The sequence below is a fragment of the Cupressus sempervirens genome, chromosome 9 (genome assembly GCF_028749045.1).
Source record: "Cupressus sempervirens isolate cs-2001-9-10 chromosome 9, ASM2874904v1, whole genome shotgun sequence".
Lineage (NCBI taxonomy): Eukaryota > Viridiplantae > Streptophyta > Pinopsida > Cupressales > Cupressaceae > Cupressus > Cupressus sempervirens.
In genome coordinates, this window is record NC_143126.1 from 217995438 (window position 1) to 218007732 (window position 12295).

The following is a 12295-nucleotide window of genomic DNA, read 5'->3' on the forward strand; positions in this document are numbered from 1 at the left end:
CTATAACACTAAAGCAATTCAACCAATAATGTTTAAAATAAATATTTTTTATAAAATATAAATTGCACAAATAAATAAAAAAACTATAGAATAAGTGAATTAGAAAATTATTAATTACTTGTGATTGGCGGAAACTAATTCAGTTTTGAGTAAACTAAATACAATAGTATATTGTCTATGACAAATACAACAACTGCCACATAGTGGCATTTATTTGCCGTACTTTGTAATAGCTTAATTAGATAGAATAGTAAAGTCAAAATTTTGATAAAATTTAATATAATTTTATTAATATTTAAAAATGTTAACTATATTTTTACATTAAAAATCTAAATTTTAATTTAGAAAGATTAAAAATTTAATATTTTATTTTAAATAGTTAAATATTTGGAAGAAAATAAATTTAATAAACAAATTTATAATAAAAAATTATAATTAAATATAAATATCATCGTACTATTATAACTAAATAAGTTGTATCTTAAAGTATTAATATTTTATTTAAACCAAAAAAAATATTATATAAAATATTATTCATAAAATATAATTAAAATGATTGTACAATATATTATTCATTTAATAGTTTTACATAAAATATTATTTTTACAATTTCATGTATATAGTTAATAGCCTCTTTCATACTATTAAAAGTTAATATAATTTATATTTTCATTCTAAAATATCGGGTAGTGGCTCTTATAAGACTCCAAATTTATAAGCATGAAATACAAGTAAAATAAACTTTTAAATTTTATAAGTTAAAAATTTCACAAATAAACATTATAAAAATTAAAAGGTAAAATTAAAATGAAAAATAGTTACATCTAATTGACAACAAATTAATAATTAATTAAGTCGCGATAGCATACCCTACAACAAATACAATAACATCTTTTATCAATTCAAAATCTCATATTAAATTAAGTGGATACTTAAGTGGGTACTAGAGTTCAAATATATGAAGACAACCCAAAATGGCCTCTACAACTTAAGTTGAAATTTATGCTCTTTGAACAAAAATAGATTATAAGTTTAAATTCCGTGAATTAAAGTATGTAACCGTATGTTAATTATATGATAAACTATAAAAACTCCTCATTCAACAAGAAAAAGATAGCAACCAAAATTATTTCAATAATAGCACATAGGAGGTTCTCGTGGTATTCCTTTCTCTAAAAAGAAACAAAAAATAATTTATACAATTCCTCTGCAAGTAAAAGGGGGAATGAATCCTTGTTCAGGGATATACTAATATATATCATTAAATGTCAGGTACTGTTCTCTTATAATGGCAGACACTTGAAGATATGAGTACTCAGTATTTTATATAGGAAGAAAACAAATTGAATCAAATTCACGTTTGAAATCGAGAACTTCACCTTTGTTTGGAGTAAAAGCCAAGTTGACTCCCAAGACCATTCACCTCATAAACAAATTCAGATCTTAAAAAACATAATAATGACTGGTAAATCAACAATTTGAATCTGTCCTGGTTGTTGGGGGCATCTAATTTTTAAAGGGAAAAATGTTCAACCAGCGGGAAAGCGAAAGGATTAAAACGGCATTATTATTCTAAGCCATTAGATCAGGCGTACAAACCGTTTTCACAGTGTTCCAGTTTGACTGATGAGGTAAAAGGGGACTGGTAAAACAGTATAATGGAACCTGAAAATGTAAGTATTTTGCAAAATGATTTGTTGGATTGAATGCATGTTTTGGGTGTGATAGTCAAAGTAGCAGGTAAAACAGTAAATTGCAACTTACAAATTTAAGTGAAATTTTATTAGCATTTTGTTTGATCAAATGGAAGTTTTGAGTAGTTTGACTAGATTTGGATCGAAGCGATGTTTTGGGTCCATTTCCTTGTCTACCTGGGTTTATTTTGGTTTTAAAAATATGTTGGGTGAGTTGAAAGGTGTAGCAGTGGCCTGAAAGCTCATTTTCTCCTGTTAGGATCTGACATTTTGTCTTGCAAGCCCCCGTTTAGTTTGTTAGAATATAAAACTGTAGATGCTCAAGTAAAATGAAAAACACAAAACGAATGCAGTGAAATTCCGAATAGGAACTAACTCGGGTATGGGTCCTTAGTTTTCAGTGATTCATGTACAAAAATGGTAGAGTTTCCGTAGATTACTTTCACCGTCTTCTGCAAACCCTGCAGATTTTCTTTTTTTGCTCTGAGAGGGACTTCAAGCAGATCACAGGCATTCATTACCATTGGATTTGGATCAGGAATATTTGCCACTTTGATGGAGAACAGGCTGTTTTGGCTCACAAAAATGCCGGATTCTCAAATGTGGCTCGCAGGCAAGAGAATAAATGTGTCAGGTGTGGGCTCGGGGTTCTGTTTTCCAGCCAGGGTCAATGCCATAGGCAAATTTCGTAACGTTTAACTGGGTTGTGAAGTAAATGCACTATGCAAACGTTGGTAAATTGAACCCGTACGCTTGTAGTTTCAGTCGGGAAGGGATGTAGTCTATTTTTACGACTTTCATTTTGAATCTGCTCTGTTATATGGTCAGCTCTCAGAACGTTTTTGGGGATTGGGTAATGTTTTCCACTTTTGGCAATTTAAATGGGTTTTTACATGGCGAAGTCGAACCCCCATGTCAAATTTATCATTCTCCAAAAAAACCATGTACTAAAATGGCAAATTCTATAGCAAGAATTTCATGATATTATTGAGAGAATTTTTAGTTTAGTACCCGCTTTTAAGGGTTTTGGGGCAAGATGGATGGCCGGAGTTGGCCTTGGAGGAGAAAGTCTTCGGACAGAGTTGGGGGCTCAATCGGGAGTTCGGAGTCGTCCCCTGGACATTCAACAAATTATTCGGATGATCAGGTGAAAAGATTGACTTGGCATTTGTCATACTTTCATTGTTTTTGACGAGGTGATTGCTTGGACTGTTGTAATGTTTGAAGCTTATGCACCTTTCTGTGTGTGGTCTATTTGGGGGATTGTTTGATACACTTTAGTAGGGCGAACTTTTTCTTCTTTTGTAACAAATGCTTATGATCTGTTCATTATGTGCGATATAATCTTCTAAATGTTTCAAAGATGTGACAGAATGTTGTCGATGAAAACTTCCAAATTTCTAATCCCCAAGGCGCTTCAAGCAATGAATCTGTTAGTTGCAAAACTATCATTCACCGGTTACGTGAACTGCATCTGTGTAATATAATAGCAAGCAGCAATTTTAATTTTCACCGCTTAGGGCTTTTAGTACCATTTGACCTGCAGATTACACTTAGACTTGGGACATTTTCTTTTGCCTGGTGCTAAACTATTATTTTTTGAAATTCTATTAAATTTGAATTTATAGTTGGAATTAATTTATATGTGCTAATATGCATTTAAAGATAGATCTCTAAGCTTAGGCTTGTGTAATAATTATTGACGAATGGTTTCATACTTGTAGATGATTTCCTTGCCGATTTCTGTTTTTCTTCCAACTCAAGTGAATTCCCAAATGTCAAAGTTGAAACCAGGATACAAAGAATTATAGTAGATCGCTCTGGTATTTAAGACAATTTTAGGAATTTGATTCTAAGAATTGTAGATCACCTGAATGCTGTTAAAGAGGTAAGTGAGCATACGAGTATGCAATGCTAAGCTATGTTTGGAACAGTGTTCCGATTTGTTGGTTGCATTTAAATAGATCATTAGTAGATGAATGTACCAACAATTACACAGCATAGGAAATGTATGCACTAAGGTGGATCAGGAGCAAGGGGAGGGGAGAGAAGAAGGATATATTGTGTGGTGTAGTAGACAGGTCTAACAATAAATCAAACTTAGAATTAGAGAGGTATAGTGTTGTATATAGCATATTACAACAATTGAAAATCATATAATCAGCCGTGATGGGTGACAATATATTGTTGTCAACTGTCAAGAGCTAATAGTTGTGCATTCTGTTTCATGAACACTTGCTTTTTTCTTAATTTTCCCAAATGCAACATTTATTTCACCATTCATCTGCAAAATAAAACAGAACTACGTGAAAAGAACCCAAGCAACTGCTGAGGTAACTTTGCATCACTAAAGTAGGAGCTCTAGCACATCACAAACCCTGCACTTATCTATTACTATATCATGTAGAGTTGCTTGATTGCTGCTAATATTGAAGAGAACATGATTAGCTTGAAAAACAATGTGAGCATGCTATCTGGTGAAGTTTAATACAAACATATTACTTATAGGAAGGAGAGTTCAACGGATTATTGTTTTTTGATTATTAAGTGTAGAATGTGCATCTTAAATGATCTCTGTGTTATGTTTTGTGCACAGACAGTCTCGAATCGATATTATTAGCATATAGCACAGGTGCCTTTTCAAAATTGGTTGATGGCTTATGTGCTTGAGGACTCCTTTGTAATTTCAAGTTGTATTTGAGTTGCACTCTAAGTGTCTATAACGAGAGGAAAGTTAACACTGCAAGAGCAAGTCACAAGGTTATGGAGGTGGACAAAGGGAAAGCATTTAGTCCAATGGATACCTTTTGGATCAGTGACAATAACTGAGTTTCTTGAGATTGCAAGTCTTGAAAGAAGGATAATTTCACCAGAAGAAAGAAATTCCATCTTTATACTCTGGAAGACAACCAAGAAGAATTACTAGAAGTTGAAGAAGATTAGCATGGAGGAGTATATGTCACATTAGTTAAATAGGCTCACTAGTTTGAGCTACTAATTGAATTGGTACCAGTAGCATGCTGAAAAATGTAAATAAAAAATATTAGTGAAGATTAGATCATTAACATGTCATCTGGTAGGGGATTATTTTTTTCAAGAAAGCAGAACAAACTATAAAAACTCAACCATTTTCCCAGAGAGCTCGTGAGGCAGTGATTGAGAGCCTACCATTGTCGGTGATTTCAGAAATTTAAATTTATGCTCATGTTGATAGGGCTATTGATCTTTGTGCACTCATGGCTGCTAGGGGTCAAATAATCAAATCTGATTTATTTATAACATGCACGCTCGAGAGTTGCTTGCATGTTTGATGGAATTTGATGGACCTGACATTGAAGAACCATAACTTTTTAATGGGATTATCCAAAGGGGAATAACTTTCAAGGAGGATAATATCAAGGTGGATGGGGAAACGAAAATTGCAGACTGCCGGATGCCAAAAGGCTTTCCTCTGAACAGAAAATAAACAGATGGTGAAGGGTGTAGGAGGCAACCGAGTTGAACTCTTTTGTAATTATAAAGTGACCATTCCTTTGGGTAAACCGTAAAACAGTAGACACAATTGGTTGTACAAATTATGTTGTATATAAGAGCTGGAATTATTTGGTAGACCATAAAAATGCAGTTTACAACTGTGGTTATGACATGACGACTGATTTATCAATGCATGATATGACCGAGAGAGGATTGGTTATTGGGGGGAGTGATAATTATTCTTATTGGTTGACATTACACCATTAAGTTGACAATTACCATGGTAGGTGCAGTTTGTGTTGAGGCAGATTGATGATAGTACCGAACTCTGAAATATGAAGTAACATTGTGTGTGGCATACCAACACAATTTGGATAGATGTAACTCAGATTGCATTGGAAATTTGGAAGTTAACCCGAGTTAAATTGGTAAGCTGATTTTATCCAGAAGACTGTTAATTAGAATAGAACTTGCCTTACTTGGTATAAACATAAACATTATAATGCGATGTAGATGGTTAGGAGCTTTAGGCTTTCATAGGTCATATTCTTGAATATAATGTCTTTGGAGAAAAACTGGGTATCAAGTTCGTACAAAGTTTCAGATCACAATCTAAAGTTTGCCTTGTTCATTGTGATGATGAATCATGAGTGTGATCCAAAATGTTTGTTAAATTAAATAAGTCGAGGCTCATTCTTTTTCCAAAATCCTTAAATTTTAGACTGCAGACAGTTACTAATTAAGTGAGACCACATAAAATATTTATTAAGTTGAGACCTAGTAGTTATTGACAGCAATCAGTTTTCTCTTCTTTTTACTTGCTAGAAAGATTTAATTGAGGGCAAGAGTAGATTGACTAATAACCAAGAGTTGCTGATATGAAAGAAGGGACGTTCATGCACTCAGTGAACTTATACAAAATGAATAAGCTAGATTATACCTGTAGGTGTTGCATCTCTGAAGGTTAATAAATATACATTTTGATAGAAATACGAAAAGATCTGTGAAAGCGTTAGATAATACATACAATAGAACTGTGAGAGGATCCAATATGTTATTGATACCACTTTAAATGAAGTGGATTGTCCATAGTAATCCAAACTATATTGTCGAATTTGTATGAAATCTAATAAATTAACGTATGGCCTACGATTCCCCTTGCTTGTGCTGAACTGTCTCAATTTTTATTACTTGTATCAATGTATTATTTGATAGTAGCTGAAAGTTGTTTATTTGACTCTCTGGTTGAATTATGTACAGGATAATTCCAAAGCTGGTGCAGATCATCTTCAAATGTCAGACGACACGATGATGGCATGCCAGCTATCAGAGGAAAGATTGAAGAGTTTGAATGAGAAGCTGTCACAGGCCCTTTTAGACAATACTGCCAAAGATAATTTAGTCAAACAGCATGCTAAAGTTGCAGAAGAAGCTGTTTCAGGTTGGTTTCCATAACTTTGTTGAACATGTTGAATATGCCTTTCAATGTGTTATAATTTAATGAGTTACAGGAAATATGCCAAATTTATTTGTCTTATCCCTGTGTTGTTTAGCTCAATGGGTTGCTGGGTAAGCTTAATTCCCCACTGCTTGTTAAACAGAATGTGTTTTTCGGTACTTTATCGAATCAAAGTAATTCCAGAGCTTTCAAGTTCATTCCATTGATTTTATAATTTTAGTATTATGGTTTTTATTTTGGAAACTGAATTGCATTTCTTTTAGGTTGGGAAAAAGCTGAAAAAGAAACAATGGCTTTAAAGCAACAATTTGACACTGTAATGCAACAAAAGCTTGCACTTGAAGATCGAGTATCTCATTTGGATGGTGCTTTAAAAGAATGCATGAGGGAGCTTAGGAGTTCAAGAGAGGAACAAGAACAGAAGCTTCATGAGGCTATGGTGAAAAAGACTAGAGAATGGGACAAATCAAAATTTGAGCTTGATTCTAGAGTAGTAGAACTGGAGCAGCTGCTACATGAGGCAGAAGCAAAAAGTAATGCAGCATCCACATCTCTTCAGGAAAATTCAAAAGCATTATCTGATTTGCAAGAAGCCAGAAACCAAGTTGAGTCTGAGGCTATAGTTCTTCAAACTAAACTTCAGATGTTAGAAAGTGAGAATGTTGGCCTCAAATATAAACTTCATGCGCTTAACAAAGAACTGGGTATGATAATTGATGAAAGGGATATTAGTAAGAAATCTGCCCAGGCTGCTAGCAAGCAGCATATAGAAACAGTTAAGAAAGTTACCAAGTTAGAGGCCGAGTGCCAGAGGCTGAGAGGTCTGCTTAAAAAACGATTACCGGGGCCTGCTACACTGGCTCAAATGAAACTGGAAGTAGATACTGCTGGAAGGGAGTCTGGGGATATCAAATTGAGGAAGTCACTTAGTAAGGGTGCTGGTTCACCACGTTCTTCAGTAGAGACATTAAATGATAGACATGAAGAACATTCTCAGAAAGCAACTGACTACCACACAGGAAAAGTTCCGGCAATAGAAGAAGAGAACAAGATGCTAAAAGATGCTCTCTCAAAGCAAAACAGTGAGCTTAAGGCTTCTAGAGTCATGTGTGCTAGAACAGCTGCCAAACTCTCCACTGTTGAACATCAGTTGGAATCTTTGAGGCGAAGGCAAGGCAAACCTGCACTTGAGTTGCATTTGGAAGGATCGAGAAATGAAAGCACAAGCAATCCACCAAGCTTGTCTTCCATTTCTGAGGACGGGAATGATGGTGACCCTAGTGCAGAGTCATGGGCTTCAGCACTGATTGCAGAGCTGGATCATATTAAAATAGAAAAGGTCACTGGCAAAGCTGAGAAGCTCAGTGATGCGCCCAAGGTAGATTTGATGGATGATTTCCTTGAGATGGAGAGATTGGCTTCCATGGATTCAACTGGATTGGATCAGGCAGGAGTAGGAAAATTAGATGAAATAACTGACAAGAATGTTTCAGGAAGTTTTGATATTTCGTCTATTCAAGAAGATAGAGCTTTCTTAGAAGAAGCTCTTGCACAAAAAGAATCAAAGCTTCAAGCTGTCAATCAGGAATGCTCTGAATTGTTAAAAAAAACGAACCATTTACAAGAAAATCTAACTGTGTTGCAAGCTCGAAACACTTGGAATGAATCTGCCCTATTTAGTCTCAAAGAAAAGCTTGATATGATCCTTGCTGCTGATGCTGAGGGTGCAGACTTGCACAAAGTACTGGATGAGGTCAAATATGCCATGGCAATAGATGCTGAAAGTGCTAGAGATTCTCAGACACATGTCTGGTCTTCTGTGAAAGCTAACTTCACTTCTCTTACTGTTACTGGGAGTAAAATTAGTTCTGTTGATGTAGAGTTTGCAACTGCTGTTGTCAGCGTTGTTAATTTCTTACAATCTATAGCCCAAGACCCTGAAAAGACTAAAAAATTTAAATCATCAGATACTGATAAATTAGTTGTTAGAATTCAGGAGTTTGCTCAGTTAGTGGATTACTTTTTGCAGTGCAAAGCAAACATTACAGAGTTAATTGTTGAACTGATATCTTTGTTATCTCAGTTTAGGAAAATGTTTGCTCTTGGTTCCAGTGAAATCTTCCAAAATGAAGCCACAGATTTTGACAGTCAATTGCCCAACCTGATGCAGTCTAGTTTTCTTCGTAATTCGATTAGTACAGATAATTTCACAAGACAAGAAAGTGCTCAGGATCTTTCAGGAGAAGAAAAAGCTAATAGCCTACGCTTTCAACTGGCTGGTGGCAATTTATACATAATTAGGAAGCTTAACAGCATTCAAGTAGAAAAAACTTCTTTGGAATCTGAGTTGAAGGCCCAGGTAAGCAGAATTGGAGAGTTAGAAGAGGAGCTTATGTGCTTCAAGAGAGAGAATGCAAATCTAGAAACAGTCTTGGCTGCAACCAAAGAGGATCTTGGACACACACAGTATCAGCTTACTGAGTTAAAAGAGGAGCTCATACATCTCAAGAGTGAGGATGCTAATCTGGAAGGAGTCTTCACTGTAACAAAAGAGAAGCTTGATCACACCCAGCATCAAGTTACAGAGTTGGAGGAGGAACTTACACATTTGAAGAGTGAAAATGCTAATCTAAAAGTAGTCCTAGCTGCAACCAAAGAGAAACTTGAACACACAGAAAGTCAACTTACTAAATCGGAACAAATGCTGGCAAACTTGCAAGTGCAGCTTGAATCTGCTAAGGAATCAAAGCAGTTATTAGAGAATGATTTCGCAGCCACGATTTCACATAAATCAGATATTGAATCTCAATTCAAGGCAACAGAAACTGAGATGAAAGGGTTGTCTGAAAAAGTGGATGCTTTGGAGCTGGAGCTTCAGGAGGAGCGCATGCAATGCAAAGATGCCATTACCAAGTGCAAGGTTTTGGAGGAGCAGCTACAAAGGTTTGTGAAATGCTTTAATCCTGTTTCAAATATACCAGATTGATGTATGTTGTAATTTACTAATTTCCTAAGATATGTTGAGTTCTATCTGATTTTTTTTTAACTTCTTCAGCATGCATGTATTCAGTTTCAGACCTAGGGTTTCTGGACTAATGTGAAGATGTTTAATTGGATACCAGGAAGGAAAATTTTTTTGAGTATTCCCAAAGTTCTGTATCAGAGGAAGAAATTAGAAAGAGACAGGTATTAACCAGCCTGCTTGGAACCCCACATATTTAAGCTATGTTCTTTTCTTATTTGCTAAATATACAAATCAAAAGTATGCATATATTACTAATTTGTGCTTGCTTTCTATCTATTCTCCATGCTAACCAATGTAGAGTTCATATCTATGCTTAAGTATTTATAATAATGTTGCTTGGTTGAAGTACACTGACGTTTTCTATTTTATCATCACAATGAGATTTAAACAATAAGATTTAGCATGAAGCCATGTTTTCCTGTCTTGTTTATGTAGAAGCAGACCACACGATAATAAATATCCAAGAATGTATCATGAATAATTGACATGACTTAAATACAGTTAAGTCTACCAGATCTTCACAATCCATGTTAAATGCTGATTTGTTTCTGCGATCAATTGTGTGATAGTTTTTAGCATCAACGTTTTGGATCATACTACATGATCCCTCATCAGGATACGGGAGAGCAATATTGATAGATCGTGTAGGATGATCCAAAATGTTGATGCTAAAAGCTGTCACAAAATCGATCCAAGAAACAAATTAATATTTGAGTGCAGTTGCCTCTAAATGAGGCAGCACTATCCAAAAGGGACTATATACACTGAGAAAAACAAGGTAGTTTTGTGATATGGATATCTAATACAAACAGCTTTCTCTCCTTTTAATATAGAGAGATAGATCTATAAAGGAAACCACATGCTTCAATTGAGCATGAAGAATTCCACACACTTAAATTAACCTGAAGGATTTGGATGTTGGTGATTTCATTTAGTTCATTATTATCTTGTAGATAAAAAATTAAAAATCATTTATAGACTAGTGAAGAAATGAGCAGAATATGCATACTGATTTGAACAGAGAACCTTTTTGGCAATAGTTTTCAGTTGTTAACGAAGAAGTTCCTGATCCTTCATCCTTTTTTGCTGCTTAGGAATGTTTTTGGTTAGAGTAAATTAGACGTGCAGATGCATTTTTAATCATAGCTTTTACCTATCACTTATTCTACCAAAATGTTTCCTTGGAACAGTCTTTGTGAAATCACCTACTGAAGTAATGGTAGTACTTTATTTTCCAGGAAATGTACAAAGCTGCTGCTGCAGGGAAGTTTGCAGAATGCCAAAAAACAATACTTGTTCTGAGCAGGCAATTGAAGGCTCTTGCCTCTCCAGTGGACTCTTTGGAATTTTCATGTGACACAGAAAAGGTATGTGGACAAGGCAGGGACACACTACACACTTTAACGTGAAATCTGTATTCTAAACTTTAGGAGATCAGAGATTATTATGTGTAGAGTATTGCCTAACATATTATCTTTGGTAGAGAGCTGAAAGAGATCAAGTGTTTGGACTGGATTCTCCTTGGAGTCATCATAGCCAAATTGCCTCATGGGCATCTGAAGTTGAGATTTCGAGCACGTCAACTGGCAGAGAAGTTACTCAGCAGTGGACTGGTGAATCTGTCAGAATTGCTCCCGACTCATATAAAGGGAATACATTGGATGCACACTCTCATGCAGATTATATAGATGGTCAATTTACAATGCTTAGTTCATCAGATACAGAAGAAAACTCCCCAACAAGGTCTCCCATAAAGTCCAGTACTCTTAGAAACAGGAGTCCCTTTTTAAAAGGAAATGAATTTTCTAAGTCTGTCAATGTAACTGGGGGAGAGTCCCCTACATCATCTTCATCCTCCTCTTCTTTGGCATCTGCTTTCTTTTCGAAGGAACATAATTAGCTCAGACAAGTTCTCTGTATTGTGTACCGAGGGTAAGAAATCTTTCCACGGTGAAGCACTAAAGATGTTAATTTTTGCAGCATTTGTTGTTGATAACTTATATAAATGCTATTTTCATCCATTTTTATTGGCATGCGATACTATCAGAGTTTGGAATCAACCAGGATGCATGTAGTTCCAAATATGCTACAACCAGTTGCATACATCTCGCAGTGTTGGAACTTTCACATACAGTGAAAGCAATCAATGTTTTCAAGGCATATCTATAGCAATGAATGTGCTCGAGCTATACCAGATTTGAAGATATACTTTGGGACATCTGTTAATATATGTAATTAATTCAATGGTGAATATTCACCCACTTACTAACTTTCAAAGTTATTGAATCTTATATTACATTGACATGTTTTAAACCTCATTCGGCATTTAGTCAGCTGTTTTACTGCTGGTGGAAATCATGGGACTTCTCAATTTGAATGTTTTCTAACTAATAATTGCTTCTAAATTCATTTGTTATGTATATGAAAGCTAAGCATCACCCTTTCCAGTGTATAACGTTGCAGTCATTGCGATCACATGCTACCAGTATAGTTTCTATGAAGGTATGATCTTGCTGTCAATCTGACCATTCAGATAGCAGTCTCTTTTAAGTTTCTAGAACTGGAAGAACTGTACCGTTCTAGTCATCTATCTTGGTATCGTGTAACATTTTCACTTGAAGTGTTTAAGAGTCAGTAATTTCA

General features: G+C 35.1%; 1 protein-coding gene across 3 annotated transcripts; it reads left to right on the plus strand.

Moving 5' to 3' along the window:
* The first annotated feature begins 1352 nt into the window (after window positions 1–1352).
* Window positions 1353–11970, plus strand: LOC149538290 (filament-like plant protein 4). 3 transcript variants are annotated; one of them, XM_089799659.1, is made up of 7 exons: window positions 1353–1673; window positions 6429–6609; window positions 6891–9570; window positions 9750–9813; window positions 10891–11019; window positions 11136–11584; window positions 11700–11970. In XM_089799659.1, the coding sequence occupies exons 1-6, from the start codon at window positions 1659–1661 to the stop codon at window positions 11550–11552; spliced, it is 3486 nt and encodes a 1161-aa protein (XP_089655785.1). In that variant the 5' UTR covers window positions 1353–1658; the 3' UTR covers window positions 11553–11584; window positions 11700–11970. The 3 variants fall into 3 exon arrangements, with proteins under 3 accessions (XP_089655785.1, XP_089655783.1, XP_089655784.1); XM_089799658.1 differs by lacking the exon at window positions 1353–1673 and adding an exon at window positions 2583–2841; XM_089799657.1 differs by lacking the exon at window positions 1353–1673 and adding an exon at window positions 2541–2841 and having other exon boundaries at window positions 11136–11970.
* Window positions 11971–12295: the final 325 nt, after the last annotated feature.

What these genes read in the sequence shown, in the direction of transcription:
- LOC149538290 (XM_089799657.1), top strand. Translation starts at nt 2,731, where the DNA reads ATGGATGGCCGGAGTTGGCCTTGGAGGAGAAAGTCTTCGGACAGAGTT. An exon ending in AAGAAATTAGAAAGAGACAG is followed by an intron (nt 9,814 to 10,890) that starts GTATTAACCAGC and finishes TTTATTTTCCAG; the next exon opens with GAAATGTACAAAGCTGCTGC. An exon ending in TTTCATGTGACACAGAAAAG is followed by an intron (nt 11,020 to 11,135) that starts GTATGTGGACAA and finishes TATCTTTGGTAG; the next exon opens with AGAGCTGAAAGAGATCAAGT.